Here is a 25852-nt window from a genome sequence, read left to right as displayed (position 1 = left end):
GTTTTGTGAGTTTCTGCAGACTTCTTGTTGCACAGGCAGCTCTGCTGCACAGTGGTCATCTGCCCCAGACAGAACAGCAGAATGGACTGAGACCTTAACTGAAGTTGAGCCATTTTACTAGCCTCTGAGAAGTTTCTTTGGCTCAGTAGTTCAATTAAAGGATTCCTTGGGATGAAGTTGCGAACAGGGTGCAGCAGCTGGCAAGACTACACCAAAATATCCATTTATCCCACAGGCTCTGAATGAAGAAAGGACAGCCTGGATGTTCCTGTTGTGAGTCACAGTCCTCCATGGGAAAATGCCCAACAGGACAATGGACTGAGCCAACAATAACACTAGCCCACTTAGAATGCGCCTGCTTGGTCACCTCTGCAGACTCACCTCCTGTTCCTTTATTCTGTGAACAGGATTTCTTCAGGAAAATAAGAAGTTAGAATTTTCTTCTTAGTGAGCAAGGTGCTGTGTCTTGTTTCTGGGCTGGATACTCAACTGTACCTCAAACACTGTCACTAGTGCTGGTCCATGCACTGGAGCTGCAGCTGCAGCAGTCTCCCCCCAGCCCTTTGCACCCTACCTGGCAAACAGCATCTGCTCTCCTCAGAAAAAAATAATTTCCCAGCCCTGGTCCTGTGCTTGTGATGGAGCACCGGATTTGTCTGAACAGTTCATGCAGTATTTTAAAATAAGTTGTCAGTAAACAAGTCTCAATGATAATGCAGTTCCTTGGTTCTCTGACGCTCTCTAGTGCCTACCTTAGAGTGGAGACAGCCAGGCAGAGAAACTGCCTTGCAGCACATTTGCCACACACGCTGCAAAGCAAATGCAGAAGATGACTGCTCAGCCAAATCTGGCAGGTACAGCCAGTCTGAAGGATACAGTCATCTACAGAGCAGAAGGGTGAAGGAAAAGCATCCCAGGCTTTCTGTGAAACCATATAGTCTAATAGGATTGAAGTGAAGTTTGGCTTGTTAAAATTTGTGAAGAGCTTTGAAAATATACAGTGCTATATATAAATTACAAGAGACCAAAAAGCCAAGCATGATTACTGGTAAACCCACAGAATGACACACATCTCTGTAACTTGCTGCAGGGGTTCCTCTCCCAAATGTTCCAGCTCTGGCCTTGCACAGCCCCGAGCTGAGTTTTGTTTTTCCTTTGTAAACCAAGCCCTGTTCAGCAAAATGTCAGACACTACCTCTCAGTGCTCCATGCATGCTGCCATATCGTGCTCCCAGTGCACAAGGTAAATGCAAAGGAGCACGGTGACCTTTAAAGCCATGTCAGATGGCTCCTTGACCCAGAGACCTCAAAGAGGTTCGATTTCCTGCCCTCCTGCAGCTACTCAAGAACACAGGAGGGGAAGGGAAGAGAGAGACCTGCCTGTCTCTGCATGTGAAGACTTAAGAACAAACCGCTCCTTTAATGGCTGCTTTCACCTTACACGAAGATGGAATGGAAGTGTATCTTGCCAAGGTGCACATATGTAGAAAGCATGGGAATAAAAAGGGGGGGAGGGTCCTCCTACCTCACCACTTGCAGTAGCAGGGAGAAAAAATGGAAAGGATCTCTTCCATGTGTTAGGTTGCTTTTCTTTTCTTCAGAGGATTAGTGAGACTAAAAAGATAGATGATGAAATCTTCCTCTGCTGAAGGCAATGGCAAAACTCCTACTCACTTCTACAGGGCCAGGATCTCCCTCTTTTTAAGAAATTAATTATGAGCTGCAAAATCCAATTAAAAATAGGAGCATCATGGAGTTGTGCCACACTTTTTTTCTACTTTCTCAAATTAAAAACCACATTTAAAACTTGTGCCTGCAAGCCACTCCCAGGAAGGAGGCTCTACTCCTTAAGTCACCTTTATTCAATGCAAGGATCTCTGCAGTCCTTAAACAAATCCATAAATCCACATTCAGACAAACTCACTCAATGGAGGAGCCAGTACTAATCCAAAAAGAAGCAAATACCTAGAAACATGTTAAATACTCAGTTCTTTCAGTTCAGAACTTAATCCACACCATGGGGCTGGTTCAGATTCCACACATCCATAAATGCACCTGGAAAGCAGTGCAGATATATTCAAGCAGTGAATTATGCAATTTTCCTAGATGAGCACTTGTGTTTAAAAAAATGTATCATTTGCTTATGGAAAATCTGTTAGTAACATAGAATACTGGCTTTCAGCTGTTTCTGCTTTGTCCCAGGGAGTCAGAGACACTACCTAGGTACTGACTTGTAGTTTCCGTGGGCAGCACGTGCATCGGAGAGCAGCGCAGCGCAGTAAGGAGCGCTGCAGTGAGACAGTGGGTGCACAGGACCCAACATCCACACTGTGTGCATTGGAAGGGTGTTACTTATTTATTTCTGCCTGGCCACAGCCTTGTCCTGTGGCCTGAGCCAGGCCGTAGGTGAAGTATGCCAGCTGTGCACTCACACTGCAGCTCCTAGGACAGGAAAAAAACCCACGTCTACACTGTGCCCAGGCTGAACCAAATAGGGGCAACCAAAGGCTCATCTCAAAAGAGGTCACTTGATCACCAGGAAACACTCAGGTCAGACACATCCTGAGTTGCCTGTTGAGGATCCTGGAGAAGCATCCTGCACACGCCTGCTTGTGCACAGAGCCATGAGCCAAAACCTACTGGTCTGGAAGGGCTGCATCACCAAAACAGTCCTACAGAAATGCTACTAGTCCTTCAGATATGCTTTAGGGTTTCAGTCCATCAAGACTGCACACTTCTGCAAAGCAGTTTCTCTTCACTGTGGCTGTGTGCTGTGTCCATATCTCATTTTAACCTTTTCATGTTCCTGGAGCACATTTTATACCCTTGAGACTGGGATGCTTGGGGAGCAGGTTCTCTGTTTCACTTCTATTTATGGCACCTCACCCAACTGAGTTCTTCTTCTAAAAGTACCCCCAAAGCACATTTCAGTACAGTCTGGTCCAATCTGTTAACTGGAGGACAAAGACCTTTGAAAATTTATGGGAAACATGAAATAGTGAAACTAAAATTATAAGTCATAACGAAAAATCCATCAGACTTTGGCAGCTCTGAAATCGGGTCACTATTTCTTTTGTGACTAAGATGAATGCAAGACTAAATATTAGGCATCTAGTTACAAAAATAAACAAATTATTGGTACAGCTTTCTCCTGAAAGCCAAAAAATTTATCATTTGAAAGTATGAAGAAGCCAAGCAAACCATGCCATTTACACTACTGTGGCAAACACACACAGGCTTCCAACAAAGCATGAAGGATAGAGCTGGGCTGGTTCTACAATGATCACCACACTGGTGTTTGGAACTCCTCCCTCCATTTTCCAGCCTCGGGCATTCTTGGGGAGTTCCGTCTCATACAGCTTTAGATATTGAAAGCCATCATCTGACACTGCCACCTACAGCATTATTTTTCAAGTTAATGGAGGCAAAGGCATGGGTGGACAGTGCCACATCATACCCAGGCAGATTGGAATTGGAGGTGAATTTCTCTACTTTGATGGTGCAGGGGGGCAGGCAAGCAGCTCAGCTGCATGCACCTGTCTTTGCTCTCCAGGTACAAAATAGAGACCATCACGCTTTTGCTCCAACACATATTTAAATTGTGAACACTGTACAAACCTTCACAATATTTCCTCACAAAACACAGCAATGGGGATGTTGTCTCTTCTCAAGACCCAGAAACCCCCTGCCCGTGCCACCTACATCCCACAGGCACCCCTAGGTCCCAGACATATTTCTCTTGTCCAAGAAGTAAGGCAGTGTTTGCTAAGTCATCTCAGAGAGGCTGTTTCAGCAGAGTGATTAGACACATTAGGTTACAGGACACAGAGGTACCTACTCAAGATCAGCTGAGGACATGATCACAAAATTACAGCACACAATGGGCCATTATACTTCTTATAGCTGAATTGTTTACTGCCAGTTCCAAGGGTTAAAAAGTCATAAGTGCCCTCTTCTACAGAAATAATGAGATTTTAATGAAGAAAACAATAATATTCAGACATCATTTGCCTTCTGCTTTGTAGATAACCTAGGGCCATGGTTTTAAACCTCTCTTTGCAGCCCTGTAGGCTAGAAACATTTATTTTGAAATACAGAGGAAAAAAATTTGCTCTCTATTCCCTGAATTTCAACAGCAGGGACTTTAATAAGAAAACCCTCCAGATTTTGGGGTGTGCACAATAAGATCACAGAGTTCCAGTGTGATGGGGTGAAACCATCCAAGTCATTAGAAAAATGTTCATTAGGCTCAGGTTTCACCCTGTATCTTCATGGAATTGAAAGCAAAGATATTATGATTACCCATCCATATCTATTTCCTTACCCCTCTCCAGCACTCTCCTGCAGGGCACTTAGTAAAACAATCAAGTGTTCAACCTCCCAGTTCTGCAGTGAACTTCAGAGGAGAATCACAGTCAAAATCCTTGCTGATACTTCTCTGTGCTAAAATGTGGTAGTGTCATGGGAGTCCTTTAGTCCCTTGACACTCCTTTTTGATTTAGCCAAAAATGTTTGAAGAAACTGAGGCAATTTCTGTCTATATGCATATTTGGAAGGCCATTCAAAGCAGACATTCATTGCACTATGTTTGAAGAGCTCCTTAATATTACACAGCTACACAAAGCTAGCATGCGAAAGTGTGCTTAAGAAAATAACAGAAAAAAAAAAACCCAGCATGTGTTCTAATCCACTGAGAATTTTTTATATATAGTTTCAAAATCCAAGAAAAAGTTGTCTGAAAGAAACATGAATATTCCCTTCCTTTTTATAATCTGCAATTTAAAAATAACATTTAAAATAAAACTAGTTCTAAAGTCCCAATGTCTAAAAATATGTATTGAAAGACAGTTTCAGCTACACTTGTTTCAAGACTGATGTTTCCAGAGAACTAGACAAACTGTAAAATTACAACTGAAAAAAAGAATTAAATGCAAGATTTCTTGCTTGTATTTTTCCTATAAGGAAGCTCTGGGGGTCTGAGCCATATGAAGAAATGTGTGAAGACTCAAGTAGTGCTTTTAAGAGTGTTCTAATAACTTTCCTTGCTACCGTAAGAGTGTTTTAATAATTTTTCTTGCTACCCTTCCTGAAAAATCCTTTTGGGAACTACTGTTCCTGGGCTGGTGAGTGGGAGCATGCCTTTGCAGGAACAGCAGTGTCACTGCAGGGTGAGCCCAGGCATCCTTCCGAGGCCAGTGCCTGTGGGGTTGCTGCTGCTGGAGACACAAATCACTCAGAAGTGCCAGAAGCTGGTGTGGTTGTGGGGCAGAAGCAGCCCCCAGAGCACCTCACAGAGAAATGCCAGGCAGGCATTCCTAGCTGCTCTGCAGTTTGTGATGAAAGTCTGCCTCAGCACAATGAGATGCCTAATGTGGAACTTCACATTACCAGTATTTTATATTTATGTAGCACTCTTCATCTCCAAGGGTCCCTGAGAGCTTTACAAGCTACATACATGGCATACCAATGAAGCCAAGCCATAATTCTTTTAATTAGCTGAACATCAGCACATGGCACAACAGAAAATGTTACTGGTCACTCCTCTCTTCCTATGTAAAGTGCTATATGAGATTTAATAGAAACATGTCTCAGAAGGACATTTGGGTTTAAGGACCTCTGAAAAATGAAATCTAACACTTCTCAACACCAGTGCCTGTCTTCCCTCATTACATATACAGGCTTTGTCAAATATGAGACACAGAAGAGGAGCTGCCCCAGACCCACTCCCCAGTTTCACATCAGATTCAGCATGTTACCATCACATGGCTCAGGCAGCTGCTCTGCTAGTGAGGCTACAAAAAGCTGGTGAGCAGCTGCAGTCCAGAGCTCAACAACATCAGACTCTTTTTAAGATTAATAAGTTCATTTCTTAAGCAAAAAGGAAGAACAGGCTATTTAATACACACATCCTCTGGAGATCAATGCTAATATCTAAGCGTATGTGCAACCCATCAAGCAGTAAAACTAATTACAAAAATCAATTTCAGATACTTTTCTGAGCCTTTCATTCCTCAATATACTCCTAATTGATTTTTGTTGGAGACTAGAAAGCCTAATTAATATTTTTATTATTTAAAAGGAATGCAAAGGAGGGGGCAATGGTCAGTGCTTAACTGGCCCACCAATGTTTTCTACACAAAAAAAAGAGAAAAAAAAATTTAAATTGGCATTTTATTCAGTTTTGCCACCTGCTGGAAAAAATGGAAAAGCCTTTGAAAGGGTGACAAAGCACAAGAGAAAAGCTGGCAGAAGACAGTATGGGGCAGAAGAGGAATGTGACAGGATTGTGAAATACACAATGTGAGAAGGTTGTACCTATTTTTAGAAGGGCAGGGATGATCAAGTGTAAAAGCAGTACATTTCCATGAATGATGTACTGCTCCTTTCATCCAAAAAGGTCAGCAGTGCCCTTATAGAGAGGTGACTCTGATCATATCTATATTAGAGATGGGGGAAAAGAGGTTAAGAAGCAGACCCAATGTCCAATCAGTCTTTCTACAAACTTCAAAGCTCCGGATTAGTTCCTAAGGGCCTTGCCAAGGCTTGTCTACCAAGCCAGCAGCAGTCTTCAGCATGTAGCCATTCAGGACACAAAAAGAAACCAATTTTTGCAGCATTATGTCTTACGCACACACAAGCACCTAACACATCCACAAAGCCCACTTGCCTAGCTGAAAAGCAGAGAAAAGCAAAGCATGTAGCAACATTCAAAGAAATGGAAATGTTCCATTTTCTGCTCAAGAGGCTGCATTTAACAAGCATACATTGCCCTCCATACTGAGCCCTGAAGGAGGGGAGGAATGCCAGGCTTTATCTCTTTGGGTCTGTGCAAGACTCCCATTGAGAGTGATAAAGCCTTTGCAACGTGCTCCCCGTTCAAACCCCGCTCCACAGCTCCTCTTGGAAGGAACTCCTGGATGGTGGGTGGGGAGCAGGGCTGGGGAACAGATGCTGGTGCCAGCCTGAGCACACAAGCCCAGCTTCTGCCCCATGAATTGCTGGCACATCCTCCCCTGGGCCGGGCCCTGGGGACAGCAGCAGAGCAGTGGGGACAGGCGAGCACCCGGCAGCAACAGCAGCACCAAAAGTACCCAATGAAACCTCCAGAATGCGAGTGTGGAGGAAAATGAAAAAAAAATGAGAGGAAGGGAGAAGGGAGAAGGGAGAAGGGAGAAGGGAGAAGGGAGAAGGGAGAAGGGAGAAGGGAGAAGGGAGAAGGGAGAAGGGAGAAGGGAGAAGGGAGAAGGGAGAAGGGAGAAGGGAGAAGGGAGAAGGGAGAAGGGAGAAGGGAGAAGGGAGAAGGGAGAAGGGAGAAGGGAGAAGGGAGAAGGGAGAAGGGAGAAGGGAGAAGGGAGAAGGGAGAAGGGAGAAGGGAGAAGGGAGAAGGGAGAAGGGAGAAGGGAGAAGGGAGAAGGGAGAAGGAAAGGAAAGGAAAGGAAAGGAAAGGAAAGGAAAGGAAAGGAAAGGAAAGGAAAGGAAAGGAAAGGAAAGGAAAGGAAAGGAAAGGAAAGGAAAGGAAAGGAAAGGAAAGGAAAGGAAAGGAAAGGAAAGGAAAGGAAAGGAAAGGAAAGGAAAGGAAAGGAAAGGAAAGGAAAGGAAAGGGCTGGAGTTGCTTGGCAACGGGCGGCAGAAGCAGCTGTGCAGCAGGTCGGGCTGGTACCCAGGCGGCGGGGCCGGCCCATTAGCACTCCGCATCTCATGCATTTCGTGCCGGGGTCTCCTAGTAACAGCCTGTGCACGCCGGGCTGTTGCGCTTCCCCTCCTCTCCTCCTGTTTCTCCCGATCACACGAGGCATCGCTGTTTGCCCTAATTACACATTCTCTGCTGCTTCAAGCTGCCATTACTTCAGTCCCCAGAGGAGCAGCAAGAAATTTTTAAAAATGTCCTCTAATAAGGGCTTCTAGTTTCAGATTCTGTGGAGCTCCGCAAGCTCCAAGATGCAAAGCAAGGTAGCAGCAGCAGAAGGAACAGATGAAAAAGGAAAAAATTTCAGCAGCTCACTGGCTCAGATTTTTCCAGCACTCTGAAACATGTTCTCTTCCCTTTGTTTTTTGTAAGGTATCTAAGAGGGTGGACAATGAGATAGCCTTTAAAGGACATGGTGCATATTTGCATAATCCAGAGCAGTGTATTGAAGATGTGTTCCTTGGAAACCTATAGTTTAGGTCAAGAGTTTCTGAGAAATTCCAGACTATATATAAAGGCAGATAGGCCAGGAAAAATATGAGATGCATGTATCATGGAGCGTGTTCAGAAATGAAAAAAAATTAAGAGTAACATACTTCGCCTTTCCAGATGCTAACATTTTAAATGGTTTTGCTCTATATTTTTGCTAATGAATGTAAGGTTTGCTTACTCCAACTATTGCAGTGCTGATGTTTTTCAGCATTTACCATCTTCTCCCTTTAGTTGCTAGAAAATCAGAAAAAAGATGATTAAAAAATGATGCAAACAGGCAGAGACAGCACAGGAATAAGACAAGAGGGGAAAAGAACATACATTCCTTCTGATTTCCCATTTTTGTCAACAACAAAAATGGAAAAAGATCCAGGATCTCAATCATTCAGATACTGAATTTGATTTGGAGATAGATGCAAAAGGGAAATCATGTGCTTGGGCTTAAAGAACACACTGGCAAGTTCTCTCACTAAAGGCTGCCCTGGTGCCAAGGCAGAGCTACTCACATGCTGGCAGGCATGTTTGAAGGAGATCCCACTCTTCTTGGTGCTTTCTCTGTCCTTGGGCACAGCTGGCAGGCTGCACCCAGCAGCAGGCGAGCTCCTTGCTGCTCCACACTGAGCAGGGCTCAGTAAAAAGGCCTTGGCAACGCTGCTGGGCAAACCTTGGTGAACCAACCAGACTAATCTCCAGAGCACAAGGCAGCAAGTAAAGGTAATTAACTTTACCAGCCAGGAAGTTTCCCCATCTGGATTTCGTAAAAAGCACAAAGGATTATCTGTCCTTAGCTCTATGTGGGTTACATGCAACCAGTTGGAAACCACCCAGATCAGTCACACTGCCAGGTGAGTGTAAGTAACCAAAGGAGAACACAAATGTATTATAACATTCCATTGCTGGGTGACACTGTGTCTTCAGGGAGAAAAATCAGAAAACAAAGAGGTTTTCTGTATGAAACATGTTTACTAACACACATTCAAAGCCAAACAAAGCCCAAGAAAAAGCCACCTTTGGGATTCTACGGGTCTCACAAAGAATTAATGATAAAATATCACTCATATGGAAGTCAGTTTACAATGGATTATAGCTTAATCCATTCAAGTTAATTTTTACTCAGATAATCACAGATAGAAGTCTTCTATTATTTTCAACTACATGGGCCAAGTTTTTAGCTAAACTTGTTACACTGTGCACAGTTCTTTTCTCCCTGACTCTCTCCAACACATATGCTCCAATTTCTAAAATAACAAACAATAACCATACTGGAAAAAAACCCAAATGTGGAAAATTTCACTCTGAAGAAGGAAAGGCTTTGCAAACTTTACAGGTGACCAACAAGATGTACAAATGGAAGTTTATATTAAGTAAGCTATTAAGACCTCTCTCTGTGTGGTGAGAGTCCAGATGTACAGAAGGAAGGAATAAATCCCCACTAAGCCTCTGAATGTGCATGGCCATACAGTTGAGTACACCTTTCTTTCAGAACTCAGCTTGGCATCAGCTTTTATCTTGAAACTCATGTTTGTCATCATTACCTTAGCTAGCATGCCTGCAAATGTTTTTTCAGCATTCAGTTTTTTCAGCCACAATTTTCAGTTCTGAGTTTCAAAAGCCAGACATCTTCAGGAACAAATCTACCTAACATAACATTTGTGTGCTTATCTGCAAATGGGGACTTTGGGGATTGCAAACTGGCCTGCAGTGTTCTAAAGACTTTGATTCTTATTAAGCCTTCTTATCGTGTCTAAAGCTGACCAGTGGAAAGATTTTGGTTGTGCAGTCATTGTCCTGAAAAGGTGGCTTCACCCACTGTGAAAGAAGTTGATCCACACAAAGAGTTGAGGTATTTGTTTACAGTTCTGTGCAGAAAGGGGTGCTGGGTGGCAAATCCACAAAGGTGAGTGTAGATGTGTTACCTGTTGCTTTAGTGAGAATCTGAATCACCACGTGTTACAAAGGGAGTAAGCCTCTTTGAAATTTTATACAGTAGATTGTATTCAACTGACATTGTGGTGGTAAAAGGTGATTAAACACATGTGAAAGGTAATGGTATGTTGAGAATGAGCTGTTACTCCTCTTACAGGTCAGTTGTCCAAGACCCTGCTCAAGAGGGGTTAAGATTTTTTGTCACAATGCATGAATTTTTTGCTTTCCTTTTAGCATGGGTTGCCACTTTGCTGTCAAGAGGGTTTTGTGTGGAAACATACCATGGCTGCCCAGCTGGGGCACAGCACTGAGTGCAGTTTGGATGGAGTCTGGGCACAGCTCACAGTACAAATCCTGTGCCACTCCACTGCTGAGCTCAGTGCCTGCCAGCAGGCATAGCAGTGGGACAAGCCTTAAAAATCCATCTACCCAGTTCCTTCCCAGCTCCATTCTGGTGTTCATTCCCTGCTGGACAGGCAGAAAACAAGTTGTGACATCACAGAGCCCTGTGTGACAGCAGTCCATGATGTCACACTGCCAACATGTGCAAGCACATGGAGACTGGCAGCCTGGAATGTCACAGTCTGAACTCTGACCAACATGGCAGGCCGAGGCAGCTCACGTGCCAAGATGTCACCCCTGCAAAAGACCGGGATCAGGCTCATCCTGGTGGTCCTCCTGACCATGGTGCTCCACAGGCTGTCTCTGGCATTCATTGCTGCCACGTGTACGGCTGAAGAATGGAGCAGCAGCCTCGACCCTTGCAATCCCCGGGACTGGGTACGGTTCAGGATGGACATCATTCCCGAGGATCCAAAGAAACCTCCTGTTGTCACCAAGAGCATGACTGCGGAAAGGACCAGGACCACTGGCCTTTGCAATGCCCAGGACTGGACCAGGGAGAGGCTGGACATCGCTCCTCAGTGACTGAAGCAATCACCCATTATCCCAGAGTGCAGCCTCTAGCCTGCCCTATCCTTTGTGGCAGTTTTGGAACCACCTTGCCCCTCGATATGACCTGGTTACTCTGTACAACGTGTGGGGCTGCTCAGCATGGCTTGTATTGCCTTTTGCATCTGCGGAAATGTGAAGAAACCTCAGGGACAGGGAAGGTGATGGATGTCCTCATCTCCAGTAGGGACAGACTGTGGGGAAAAGAGCACCTTGAGATGGTCCAAATTGTTCTACAAGGTGGAGGCCAAAACCAGCCTGCCACGCAGGGCCATGAGGCTTTTCTACCACCTCCACATGAAAGAGCCCTTCTAAACCAAGGAATCAAAGACATTTGACAAAACAATCAAGATAAGACTGGATTACAAGGAAAAAACAATGCCAACTCATCAAACTAGGGAAAGGGTAATTTTGGCAGAGGGAGATTATGACCATCGACTCACAGTGCACTGTTTCAAGAACTCAAAAGAAGAAGTAGACTGAGCAAAAGAAAACAAATAATTTAACCAAAAGAAGATGGAATAATAATTAATGAATTAATAATACGAACTGTGACTTGTAGCCAAGTTATAATGCCATTAAAGTCATAATGTCATTGATGCCTTTGTTCCTGTCAAATGTTCTGTGGGACTGGCAAGACCAATTGGCAGCGCAGGGGTAAACCCATGTAGGCTGCTGAATTGTGGCAAGACATTGCTACAGGCAGAGAAGCTGGTTGTAAAAGTACACCACGTAGATGTCCACATACCCAAGAGTTGGCTACTGAAGAATATTGCAACAACAAACAGGTGGATCAGGCTGCCAAGATGAAAGTGTATCAGATGGATCAGGACTGGCAACATAAAGGTGAATTATTTTTGGCTTGGTGGGTCCACGATGACTCAGGTCATCAGGGAAGAGATGCAACATCATGGGCTCATGATCAAGGAGTGGACCTAACCACAGATGGTATTTTCCAGGTCATCCCTAACTGTGAAACACGTGCTGCAATCAAGCAGGCTAAGTGTAGTGTAAGGCCCTTGTGATAAGGGGACAATGGTTGAAATGTAAGTATGGGGAGGCCTGGCAGATCCATTATATCACACTCCCACAAACCCACCAAGCCAGGCACTACATGCTGACAATGGTGGACACAACTGAATAGCTGGAGATGTACACCACTGCCCAGAGCACCATCCTGGGCACCAAAAAGCAAGTCCTGTGGTGACATGGAACCTGACTCAGACAATGGAACTTATTTCAAAAACTGCCTCACAGATACCTGGGTTAGAGAGCACGGGACTGAATGGATGTCTCACATTCCCTATCCCTATCAGGCCAGTCTCCCTGCCTGCAGCTCCTCTTTGCTATAAGGTGGGCACTGATTATGCCATTGTGCCCATGATTGTATTTGGGACCCCACCACCCTTGGCAAAAGCATGGACACCTCTGCTATCTTTAGGTCAGCTTCCACGAAGCCTTGTAGTTCATCTGCTCCTGCTTTCAAGTTGCTGCAGCTGGTATGTAGTTATGTGGGACTGTGTCCACATGGGGTGTGAAAGACAGGCTCTGGATTAGGACAGGCGCACCCAGGCTGCCCAGATATGACCCAGACTCAAACACACACACTGCACTTAGGAAAAGCCTTTAACCCAGCACTGCTTTTAAGATGAGAGGCAGTGCACTTGGCTTTTCCTGCCCCAGAGTACTTCAGGTCTCCCAGTCATGCCCACCTCAGCCTAAAACAGCAGGTCTGAGCACACATCTTCAATTCAACCCTGGCATGACTTCAAATACTTTAGAAATGACAGTGCTTTTGGACAAATGGACAAGAAAATAATAGCTTCTTGTTGTTAACTTGCCAATTCTATCCAGTGTGGGACAGCAGCAACACTAAGGGAAATGGGCAAACGACAAATTGGTGGGTTTTTCTTTGAGTCTCTTTTTGTGATCTCTGTCATTTGCCCCCTGGCTGGGTGCTTCACAGGGGCTCGGGAGTGGATGGATGGGTATAGGAAAACACTAAATTACAAACTCAAGAAGGCTCCTCTGTGCCTTACCAAGGCAGACTGCCGTAACACTTGGAGGCACCTGCACTTGCCCTCTTGCAGCTACTGAATAGGCAGAAAGCATCTAGGTCTACCTTGTGCCAGAAATCTTTTCTAATGGCAAACAAACAAACAAATAACACCTATTTACATTTTCAAACCCAAACAAGAAGATTGTTCCATCCTATTGATTTGGCAAATGATGGAGCAGAAACAGGACTGAGAATTCAAGTATTGACCACCAAGCTATGGATGAACATCACTGGTGTTTTAAATGGCAAGGGCTGCTTTTGGCAGGGGCCATCCTCCTGCTGCCTGGGTGGTTCTCAAAGATCATTTTCTAAGTCTAAGCTCTTGCTGTAATCATTAAGTGAGGCTCTGACTCTCCACAATGAAATCACAACACTCCCCTTCAAACTGGCCAAATGGCTAAAAGGCTTCAAGATCAGAAAGTTATAAGGAGCTCAGGATTAAGCTGGCTTATTTTAATCAGCTTTGATATAAACTTGTTACGTTTTTACACAAAAAACTTTTTAGAAGTCCAACATCACAACAAAAAAACAGATTTCCAAATTGGCTAAGTAACTGTACTCCCCAAAAAATGCAGCCCTGAATGAAGGTCTTCCACATACTCTTCCTCCTTCAATTCCCTGTCTCTCATTTCCAGCAGGGTATCCATCTGTTGCTTCAGCTGCTGCCATTTGAATTTCAGGATCCTCCATGTCCCTCCATGTCCCCTTGGCAGGTTTCAGTCCTGAGCACAGAGCTGTGGAGTCGCCACAAAGCTATGCGTCTCTTTATAACAAAACGTCTTGGGCTTTGGCTTTAATTTCTCCTATGCCACCAATGCTGCTCTCCCAAATGCTTTTCCCTAAATCATTATTCAGTCTTGCATCGTGCAGAATTGGTGCTGTGCTTGGCAAATTGCTTTTTCCTTCTCTTCATTTGCTTTCTATTCACAGATGCTACTACACTAAAACAATAGAGCAATAGAGCAGCTTCCCATTCATGTGCTATCACTGACACAGTCTTTATTTTCTCTGTTATTCCTTTACTTTGTATCAATCTTCTTTACCTATCATCCAGCCTACTCTCCTGAACTTTATCCCCTCCACTAATTTCCAGATATTTTCTCTTTCATCTCCAACACTTGGGGAAAGTTCTTCTCTATTATTTTATATGCCATCTCAAAAACCTTCTGTTGGTTAATGCTCTTTCTAATCTCTCACGTGTCTCATCTTTTTCATGCAAATGTAGTACTTTCTTTTCCTGCAGGGTGGATTTGTTTGTTTTAGTTGCTCTCATCCAGCATTTTGGATTAAAGAACTATGTAATTTAAAATAAGATGTCCTGACAATGTGAAACACACCCCACTTGAAGAACTGCTATCTTAAGATCCTATGTAGACTAGTAACACCTATTTACATGAGTATTTCCTACTTGTTCAGCCCTTAGAAACCTAAATATAGATGTGAGGTGCCCAACTGTTGTTCCTCAAACTTGAGCAAACTCCATAAGGCTAATTTTTTTTATCACTGCCCCAATCTTAAGGATTTCCTGGCCGGTTTTTATGTGATGCATCATCTGTGGTCAGAAAGTATCCCCGCCATCTTATACCTTCCCCTGCATGTAACTGCAAGGAAGGCTGATAGGAATGGTTTTGTCAGGAGATAGAAATCTCCAGCAGTCTTTGATCTGGAAGACACAGTCATATCCTATGACTAATCTTTCCATAGGTCACAGGCCAGCTCACCCTTAGACTTACTTGCATTCAGACACTCTCCAGCAATATCCTGTTTTCTAATTTAGGAAGTACTGATGATTATACATGGAGTTTGGCTCATTGGAATTCCTCCCATCTCCACTCTCCATTACACTGACAATTCATCTCCATGCATGTGTGAAGGCAGGATGAAAATTTTCTTCTCTCCAAAGAGAGAAAATGCCATTGTTTGCACTGATAACTGCTCCACGAATGTGAGAAAATGTGCTAGGGTCGAATTACCATGCCAGTCCTGGTTGCTCCATCTTTAGATGTTTTTACCTCACCTTCACATTGGCAATGTGGTTTTTCCAAACCTACAGCTTGCCTTTTGCTCCTGTGTACAAGCTCAGCTGCTGTTTCTTCCCTGAGGGGCTTCTTTGCAGTCTGACAGTCAGTCCCACCACTGCTCTTAGCTCCTTTACACACCCTTAACTTTAGATGCCCCAGCTTGCTTTGAGTTCAGTCAAATATTTTCATTTCCCTTTCCATACAGACAGTGTTTTTCCCTTTCCCTTCCAGATTAAATTCTCTCCCACACAGATGATTGTTTTTCCCTCTCCAAAGGTCATCCAGAAGGTGGTTTCATAACCAGTTCAACCACTGATAGGCCTTATAGTGCTGTCCTGATTCTCCTGCAGATGAGATGTGGGACAGTAATGTGGAAGATGCACCAAGTGTAATGTGGGGTCTGATGGGCCCTGGGCTTCCTGGCAAAGTAAAACCCCAAGAGAGGATTCCAAATCTAGCAAGCTGCTATCAGCCTGCACTGCCTGCAGCCCAGCCTGGCTCATCGCGCAGCAGCGGGGAACAGCAGCCAGCGTCTGTCTGGTCAGCCTTACATACGAACGAAAGGAATGCAGCCTCCTTCCGCTGCCTCCCACCCCCCACCCGCTCCCCAGCCCATGGTTTCTTGTTTTCATGCACTGCAGTAAATCTCTTTGATCCAGCAAGTGGACTTTGCACGTGCAAGCTGAGTGACCAGCCCACATCTGCCTCTCTGCCTGCGAACCCCACACTGGGAGCTCTTTGTCTGTTGGGGCACTCACACCCGTTTACAGAGCCCACACTGGCAGACTGCTCTCACATGACACACTACCAAACCACCAGCCAAAGGAAAATATCTTGCAATCATTTCAGACCCTCTGGCTCAACCACTGACTTAGCCAAGTGGCCAGTAGCCATTGGCACTGCTGGGTGCATTCGCAACCCACAGCACACTAAGTTCAGGCATGAAAAAAACAAAGCACCCATGGAGAAAAGGGTTCCTCGTCCCATGCCCTGAAGGCTGCATGGGAAACAGCCCTGACATTTATAATTCAGTCCCAAATATCCATAGCTACTCCTCTCTGTCCTATCTTTTTACCAGAGGCAGGAGCTCCCTGTGGGGAACCCCGCTGAAGAGGTCAGTGTGAACACATTAAACGTCTTGATTATACCAGCTCTCATTTAAGGCTTCCAATGGTCAGTGAGTTTTTAGGGAACAGAGCATTTAAGCAGTATGAAGGGGTCTGAATGACTTTGTGCTCCAGACTCAAATAAGCTGTTAAGGTAAACCTATCACACTCCTTCCCTCCATTTACTCAGGTTGTTCCCAGGATGTAAATGTCACAGGTATTTAGACAACCTGTTTTCCACAGACAAAAATGAGAGACAGGTTTCCTGCTCCCAGCTTCTTCATCAAAGATGTGTTTTAACAACAAGACTGCATTCAGACCTCATCACATGCTTTCTACAAAGCTGCGCTAAGCTAGGACATGGCAGGGTGGTTTCACAGTTCTTAGGACAGGAGAAATCATCATTCCAGGTTTGTAGTCCCTCTTGGCTTTTTGCCTTTCTGCTTTCCTAACAACCTATGCCATCTTCTCAGGACATGGTGAATGGAAACAGAAACACTCCCATAATTTGGTGCTTTTTAAACCACTGACGGTTTAATATCAAAGGAGTAGCTGATCCCACCAGGTGAGGTGCTGGGATTGGGAGGGCTCTGCATCCAGGCAGCTGCAGTCTCATCATCTCATAAAGGTTTTCCTTATTGCCCAGCAAAGGCAGACGTGCCTTTCTCACCATGTCAAGCACTGCTGTGGACAGGTAGGCTCAGCACATCATGGCACTATGTACAATCCAAGGCTATTCAACAGAAAGATCACACGGCCAGTGAGAAACTTTTCTCACCACGGATTAATTGTAAAATGTACAATTTTGCACAGTAATGTTAGAGGAGAAAGGTTTTGGCCTCAGAAAATTCAACCAGGCCTAAGGCTGGGTTCAAAAGCATGCAAACTCTCAGAAGATTTTGACACCAAAGGGTAAAGGTGCTGAGAGATTAGCAGTTTTTGCAAGTGCTCCTCATGACTCCTTGTCCATATCCCTATTTGCATAATAGCTCCAGGAAACCTTCACAAGTTCACCCTTTCCAGGCTATCACGTCATATCCCTGACTAACTTCAGGAAAAGCTGTGTAAGACCCATCACCTCAACATCCTGAGTATGAACATGGGGGTCATATCTGAACAGACAAGATCACAAGATCATTGGGTCAACAGCTCTCACCCTCTTCATTTGTGCTTTCATGGACGCTCCATCATCTGCTGGAAGGCCTTGGCTGGGATGTCCCACTGGCCAGCCCCAGAAGGGACAAGCCCTCACAGCAGCATTGGCGCTACAAGGAACCAACATTCTGACCATACTGATACTGATTTTAAAATTATTGTACTACTTTCACTGGCTTTCAAATCACTGAATCACAGGTGAGGTCACTTCTGGCAAGGTGGCTATCCCCAGTAAAAGCACTAGAAAGCCCATATAAAAAGATCAATGTCTTTTATGCCTTACTATGATTTATACTTCAGACCATGTAACTTTTACAGTGCTGCCTAGTATGTGATGGATGCAGCTCTCTTAACAACCCACATATTTATCTGATTTACTGCATTGGTCCAATGTGTTATTTTCTGCCTTGTAAGAAAAACCTTGCTTCTAGGAATCTGCCTGCATGATAAGATCGTGAACTAAATGTGCAGTTGTTGTAAGAGACCACACATTTTACAGTAAAATTGAGAAAACTGATTATAGCAATCCCTCTGGAAACAAGAATAATCACATGATAAGACAGTGCTAATGGGAATTTATCATCTCTCATCACGTGTGAAGCTTAGAACAAAGCAGCAACGTGTGTGAACTGCATAGCTATTAATGCCAATGAACACCAGCTGAAAAGCTTCTGGGGACTATGAAGAAATGAGAGGGAACCTGAACAGCCATCCTAAGCCAATTCGGTATGCTTCAACCAGCTTACACACAGATATATAACATTTGTAAATGTTACCCAAAATAAGAGCCTCACATCTATCCATACATCCTATTCCCTCTCCACCCACACTATTTCATTCAAACTCCGTGTCATTCTTTTCTCACTATAATTTAGCACTGAAGAAGTCCAAGATCATGAGTAGCTGAAGGGTATGTGCCTCTGCATGCCTACCCGTCTGCATCTACACACGCTGCCTCATGCACAGATTATTCCTAAACAGTGTATCTAAGATCTGAAACACATTTCTCTTTCTCCCATACAAAAGGCACCAAAAACCTACCCACGCTATTTTCTATTTGAAGAAAGTAACACTTAACTAAACTTTACATTTTTTAAGTTGTCTTGGGGAAGTGAGTGCCAAAAACCCAAAGTGATATGCACATAGTTTTAACATGATGATACATCTACATCCCTTAGGTATCCTAAAATTACTCTGCATGAAGCCCCACAAGACATATGAAACCCCAACAGGTTAATGGTCGATGGTGAATTCCTCTGTTCTACTGAATAATGAGTACATTCGCTGGCCTACCATATTTTCCACTGCCCTGTTTCATAGACAGAAGCTTGGACTTTCAGAAGAGATTTTTTTTTCCTTTTCTAAATGAGAATAAAAGGAGATGGTTACACGTAGGTGGCAGGAGGACAAGATGAGAGAAGCATCCTACATAAGTACCTGTATGAGTCCTCTGGTGAGCCTTTAAGTGGGAGCTCTTTGTGTAAACTTTCCGGCACCCATTAAATTGACAGCGATGAACCCTCTTCTTGTTTTCTGGGGATGCTTCTGTCCCTGTACCTCCTTGCTCACTGTCACTTTGCCCGCCTTTTATTGTCCCCGCAGTCGCTGTTGCTACACCCACTTTCACAGAGCTGAGTGAAGTTTTCTTGGCTACCAGTTTCAACGTCACTGTGCCATCCACTGCTGAGAGAGTCTGTGGGGTTTTGACGAGGTGGCGGCTGAGCTCCGGAGAGGAAGGGGGGGTTAATGAGGTTACTGCATTGAGCTGGGCCTGGTTGACGGCCGTGTAGCCTTCTGTGGAAGAGCTGGTGGACTGCGAGCTGAGGCACGTCTCAGACAGCAGTTTGTCACGGGAGAGGATAATGTCCATGCTGGCGCTTTTGTCACATGTACTCGTCTCCACTGGTAGAAGGATGGGGTCCAGCCGTTGAATATTGTCCTCTGCATCTGGGGATGAGGAGGCATGAAGGAAGCAGTCCAAATCCTCACCAAAGGTCTCAGAGATCTTCCGCGGTTCAGTCTGAAGGTATCGCTCCAACTCCAGGCATGTCTGCAGAAGGGGAAGGGAGAGGGGAGGGAGAGAAACTGCTATTAGAGAGAGATTACAGCACAGCTGCCACCGAGGGCAGGAGAACATGGTCCAGCGGCATTCCAGGACAGCACTCATCAACATCACCTTCTCGTGAGATGCTCACACACTGGGAGACATGAAGATTTGGCACTTGTTTGAGGCTGCTCAGAGACAGCCTGGGAATTCCCACATATGGCAGCAGGTATTATACAAGAAGTGAAGATACAACAACCAGAAAGCATCTACTACACTTTCATTAAAGTCTGTACATTGTTCCATGGGTACCAGGGCCTTCCCAACTTTAGGTATCATCGGTCCAACAGTCACTTCCTATGAAACTATCCTAATAGACTCATCATTTGGCCATGTACAAACAAAAAGTCACCTCTCCAAATAACTGCTTCCTCTTCCTTCACAAACATTAACTTTCTCTCCAAATTTAACTCAGTGTAGCTGGCTGGGGCCCAATCTTCCTTAAACAGCACAATTCTGAAGCGTGGCATTTTAAGATAGGAGGTAGAAAAGCTTCCAGTGAAACCACAACTTGTTTAAAGGGCCTGAGAAAAGGAAAGATGACAGATAAAAAAAGGAGCTACTGTCAGTTTTAGAGGGAATTTTGGCACATTAAAAGTAGGTGAGGTTGCAGAGAGGCTGCCACATAAAAATGTGCTCCTACACCTCCACAGCAGTGATCATCAGCACAAGAATGGGATGAGCCTCTTATGGGCATGTGCTGTATTATGAAGTGCCCTGAGCTTGCCCCAATAAAGCCTTCAGCCACCAAAGCACTGCCCCAGTGTCCTCCACAGCCAACATTATAAACTTTTATTGTTTATAGAGAACCGTTTGCTGTAGTTTCAGGAGCTTTTAATGGAGTTTATTAGCACTGTTTTTCATTTCTTGAAGCTTGAAACGGTAGCTGGTTTAATGCCACCATTGTGATTTCACAGGGCTTGGAGAAAGAGACATTCTAACTAATACATGCTAGAAACCTCTAAAAACTATTCCTCAGAGAACACTTCTACCAATATTAAGAAAGGGGTTGTAGTAAAAAATTTTTAATCTATGGGAGCTGGTGACCCAACTACATCTCAATCTGGAGAGTGCAGCATCTGATCAAGAAATAAAAGCTTCCTATGACCAGAGGTGAGACAGAGACTTGCTGCTTTCTGAGTATAAAGGTCCATCAACAGGAATGTAAGGAGACCCCACTCACAGCTCTCTAGGAACTGCCAGGTAATTTGAGATTATTACTTTCAAAGCGCCCAGGAAGCAGCACTGTTGGTTGCAGATACAATGTGGTGGGATGATTTTCAAGTTCACAACAAAATCTGCCACACAGTTGTTTCTTTTTAAAATAATAGCTGATTATAGATCTGAGCTGTAGACATGGACAAAAAGCAACAGAACAGAATATATGCAGATGAGACATGCTATACTTCAGCATGTATGTTATATTCAGAGGTATGAGGCTGTCTGCACACAGGCCTGGGGGTGGGACACTTATCAACTGTACCTGCCTTAAGAAACCTTTCCATTTTCTTTATTATAAAGTGCATTTATGGGACTATGAGAAACAGCTTTATCTGGGAATCTGGTCTCTCCCCAGATAAATCCTAATGGGTTTTGGGAGAAGCTTTCCAACATGCCACATAGTTTTTCAGTAACAACCCCCACCACCAGGAGAGTTCTCCACATCATGTAATTTGGGCTTTCTGGTCTTCTTCCAATGGGGCACTTAGCCTTCATCCAATGGGGCAGAAACAGGTTTAGAGGCCCAATAAATAAAAGGCTTCCAAAGGAAAGAGCAAGCATAATGATAAATTAGGGGTAGAAAGGGGGAGGGCAGCAGCAGGGAGGAGAGATGAGGACTCAAGGCCATTAAATCTGATGACAGTGACATGAAATTTCAATTGCTGTGGGATCAGAAAGCTGCATGCCAGCTCTGGGCAGCCCATGGAGGGGAGGCGAGCAGGAGGTGCTGCTCCTTTAAGGCATCACTACCCCATGACAACAATAGTGGGCCTGACAGTTTTTCCAGCTTCACTATTAATTTTCCATAAAGAGCAGTTTCTCGATGAGCCCTTTTCAGGCAAAGCCTGATGCTTCACAAACCTGTAATTATTCCTGGCTCCCCCCTCCCGCAGCCACTGCACCTGTGCCATTTCAAGACACCAGCTGGTCATGTCTTGCCTTCTGCCTCTGAAATCCAAAACCAGTGGATCAAGCCCATCTCCCTATAGAAGGGGGGAGAAAAACAACTCAAAGAAACAATGTAATGCAGTCCCTCCCACCCACCCCCCTCAGCCTCTCCACCAAGTCAATAGCAGGGAAGAGCCTAGCAACGCTGAGCCAGAAAAGCCCTGCACCTAATCTGCATGGCAGACAAAGCCTGGCGAGGGGCTATGGCCACAGCCCTTCCCTTACCTCCTGCCAGGGCCCTACCTGCTGCTGCACTTTTTTTTTGGTGGCAGAAACAAAGCATCTTTCCCCATATGCACTTCCCAGCTTGTGCCAAGTACCTTATGCGACCTTCTCTCCTTGTGGTCCAAATCTCCCGGGGGTGAGGGTTTAGGAACCAGCCTGCTTTCTTCACTCCTTGCCCTGGCATGACAATTTTTAGGCCACACCACCTTGTCTTGAGCTCTGACCTGGAGAAACCAGTCAGGCTGAGACCACCAAGGTCCCTTCTCCAGGCTGGTGAACCACTAGAAGGGGCAGGAAAGTTCTTTGGTCTCCATTCCCACAAAGCTATTTGCCACTGAGCACATGAAAAACTACTGGAGATTTTTTTGTTCTTTTGTTTTTTGTGGGAGAAGCAGGATATTGACCACTGTCTACAGAGATATAAACCCAAACTGCTGAATTCAGATGATGGTGAATCCCTATAGATCTCCTACTTCCACTAGTAGCCTGGTAAGAAAATAGTTCAAGAATATATCAGACAGGAATGAGCTGTTCTTGTTCTGCTCTTATCAAAGTCCTGCTGGACTTCCAGCTTCTCCTCACCACTCATGCAACAGAGGAAGCTTTGTGGAATAGATGGAGTACAACACACCCGACATGAAGCCCCAGCACCCTTCAGTTGCTACATTGCAGGCAACATGGTGAGTATTAAACTTTCTTAACCAGTGTCTGTAGGATACTCAGCAATAAAGACTTTTAAAACTGCAAAGGGAAGAAGAAGATGATTCCCTTCAGGAACAAAAGAAGATCTGTAAGACTGCTGTTGGCTGTCAATCCAGTTCCACTGGCTAGGGAACTGATTAATGAGGGTCATTCTCCTTGCACCTTGCTCCTCAGTTTAACCAGTTAAAAGAAATGATGATTCAAGGCTGACAAATAATAGGATGTGATTTTGTGAGAACCCACGTACTTGAAGTAAGCCAGATAGAAAAGGACAACAGTCTGGCACATGGACAATCCTGTCAAGGCCTTCCTCTGATTTGTCAGTTTCAAATACAATTGCAAAAAGCCTCACTTCCCCAGCAGAGGAACCTTTCCATCACCTGCAAGAAATGCTGTGTGTTCCCCCCAGTAACTCAAAACATCTCTTTGTTGCCCATATAAAACGTATCATCCAAGTCTGAGGCATGTGTAGGGGCAGAATGCACACCATGACACTTCCATGTGCAGTACCAGATCCTTCAGACAGTACAGGACCTACTTCTTTTTAGTCCTTTCAGAGTTTGCAGTAGCACTGGTCCAGGAAAATTCAGTGTTCAGTACGTTTGTCAATTGAGAAAGGTATGACCTGCAATCTAGTTGGATTCTTACCTCTAAAGCTCATTTACTAAAAGTAAAGATTATTTATGAAACACATTGAGTATGCTCACCACTATGAAACAGAACACAAGAGAAATCCAGAGTGTGACTCTGACAGCAGAGATGTGACACGTGTGTACTATTTTCAGCAGAGCTTAGTATTCACCTACCTCTACAGTCAGCAGAAATCAAGATAGTTTAGCCACTAATTGCAACAAGACAAACCTCAGACTCTGCAATCCCGCCCAGACTTGCAGATACTTGATTGGTTCTGAGTCTATATTTTAAGGTGTCTATCAGCTATCCAGGATAAAGTTGACCCAAATAATTCAAAACCAGACATGAAGGAGCTGCAATCGCCATGGTATGTGACTTCATCTCTCTCCCCAGTAGGAACCAGAAGGAAGGCTCTACCTGGGACCACCACCAGCGTCCAAGTGCCAAGCCTCAAGGCAGTGTATCTCCCCTTCAGAGAATGGCAGGGGAAAGACATGCCCGAAGGCTAGGAGCCTTTGCAGGAACACAAGTTTGGCATCTAGGTTTGGATCCAGATAGCTCTGGAAAACCTAATTCCACCTGATGAACCAAAACAGAATCCTAGTTCTCAGGGTATAAAATCTAAACTTGCTCCAATAAAATACAAAGAATTAGTCTTGGTTGACAGCCATGTTATGTATTGGATTTTCACCCATACATACAGGGTTTTGAAAAATAACAGGTTGCTTGAGAAGCACCCATCCATGTTGTGAAGTCTTTAAAGCACTCAAACTTCTGGGCACTTTGCACAGGTAAAGACAGGACAATATGGTAACAGTAAAGCTCTGCCAAGGGTAAAAAAAAAATGCCCAAACGCTTAAAATAATTTGAGGACAGAACATCAGGGAAGGCACTTTATCAATATGTTCATTGGCTTCCTCTGTTTTATTGATGGTGAAGTATTTTCTAATATCTTTATTCTGAATTTTTCTAGCAGATCATCAGAAGTTCTTATCTGGAAGTGCTAGTTACTTCTAAGTGCCATTTTACTGCAGATATAATTGGACATCAAGCACTGAACTTGGAAGTTATCCAAAACCTAATTAGGAAGTTGGATACTTAGATCAGGCTGTGACAGAAAATGAAAATGTTGAATGTGGCTGACAAGCAGGTCTGATCTACCAGGTCTGTTTACAATACTTGAAAGGATTCTCTTTGTAATTTACACAAGCAAAGCAGAATTGCACATGCAATAGTGAAGGTCAAATTTCAACTTTCAAGACCCCATTGCTTTCCACTGGCATGTAAAAAAGGGGGCTCATCTCTAAAAAATGGTGAAAATCTCAAGACTGCATTGGAGAAGAAACTGCCTTCAACAGAAGACAACCCAAAACAGCAACAGTAAAGTCAGTGCCATTTAACTCAGAGTAAACAGTGGCACCAGGTCCAGTGCCCAGTATCAGTGTTTCATTGTGCAGCAAAACAGCAAAAGCTCTGAGCAACAGTGGCACTTGCATTGCTGATTCCACAGGCAGAAATTGAACTGGATGTTGTGGGGTAGCCCTGAAGATCAGAGGAATAGAAGATTGAAAACTTACCTGCCTCCCCTGAAATCCCATGCTATTTTTTATCCTTAACCCTAAAACAAGATTTGAACGATGGATCTTCTTCCCACTGCCAAAAGCCTTCATTACTTCCTGAACAACAACAACAAAGCCCAATACTCTTGCCCATCTATTCCAAGATTGTCATCTGTTCCCACCCAGCTGCCAAAACCTCCAGCTTTTCCTCTTGGCAACTTCTACCGGGCAGTTGCTAGTCGTGAAAAAGCTGCAGCACATCAGAAGCTTAACATTTGGGACAGAATAAAATAAACAGAGCTTTAGTATTAAAATAAGTAGTTCTGCAAAATACACTTGGGAAAAATGGAAAATGGCAGCCTGAAATGAATGTATGTACGAAAAAGTTTCAGGTGATAGCAAATAATCTCTATTGCAAAGGTTTTAAGACAAAACTAGTCAGGAGCCAGCACATCTTGTGTTATATAGTTCATTGAAAAAAAAACAGAGAGCTAAAACCTCTTTTCAGATACAACAATAAGATACTTATTGACAGCTAACTTGTGGTAAGTATTTGTATGCATGTTCCTAATCCCTTGTATATATGAAGGAAATCACATTAACTGGGTTCTCAACAAACAGGCTTTTGCCAAGTGCAAAAAGCAGGCACAGGCAACAAAGAAAGCATCATGTGATATGTAAAGCCTTGTTTTCCTGTGGTAACTTCACCTTATGCCTGAGGCACCAGCCCAGTCGTCCCTAACACTGTCTGAATGGGTCACACCGGCCACCAGTCTGCAGTGGACAAGTCTATTAAGTCTTAACTCCCCTACACAGGACTAAAGTCTCTGTTTGCTAATTTCTTCAATACAATAATGGCCTGTGCCCATTCTCCCTCTTGGTCTGAGCCCAAAGAATGAACCATTAGGAAGTGTATTTAGCCAAACCAGCCCATTCACTGTTATTCATGCACAACAGCACCCTCAATAAACTCTCCTACCATGACCCAGATGGCTTTCTCCCTGCATCTTCTCCTCTTATATGTCTTCCAAGTATTAGAAATGCTGAAATCAGAAGCCTCAAC

At 44.2% G+C, this 25852-nt stretch overlaps 1 protein-coding gene across 1 annotated transcript in view; it reads right to left on the bottom strand.

Annotated features, from left to right (window-relative positions):
- Positions 1–25852, bottom strand: part of KLF7 (Kruppel like factor 7) — a 58507-nt gene that overhangs the window by 8664 nt on the left and 23991 nt on the right. Inside the window, exon 3 of the mRNA XM_033064884.1 lies at positions 18835–19447. Within this exon, the coding sequence (XP_032920775.1) occupies positions 18835–19447 (613 nt within the window). The remainder of the gene's footprint in view (positions 1–18834; positions 19448–25852) is intronic.

This window comes from Catharus ustulatus, chromosome 7 (assembly GCF_009819885.2).
Source record: "Catharus ustulatus isolate bCatUst1 chromosome 7, bCatUst1.pri.v2, whole genome shotgun sequence".
NCBI classification, from domain to species: domain Eukaryota; kingdom Metazoa; phylum Chordata; class Aves; order Passeriformes; family Turdidae; genus Catharus; species Catharus ustulatus.
The sequence above is the reverse complement of the archived record's forward strand: the minus strand, read 5'-3'. Positions and strand labels throughout refer to the sequence as shown.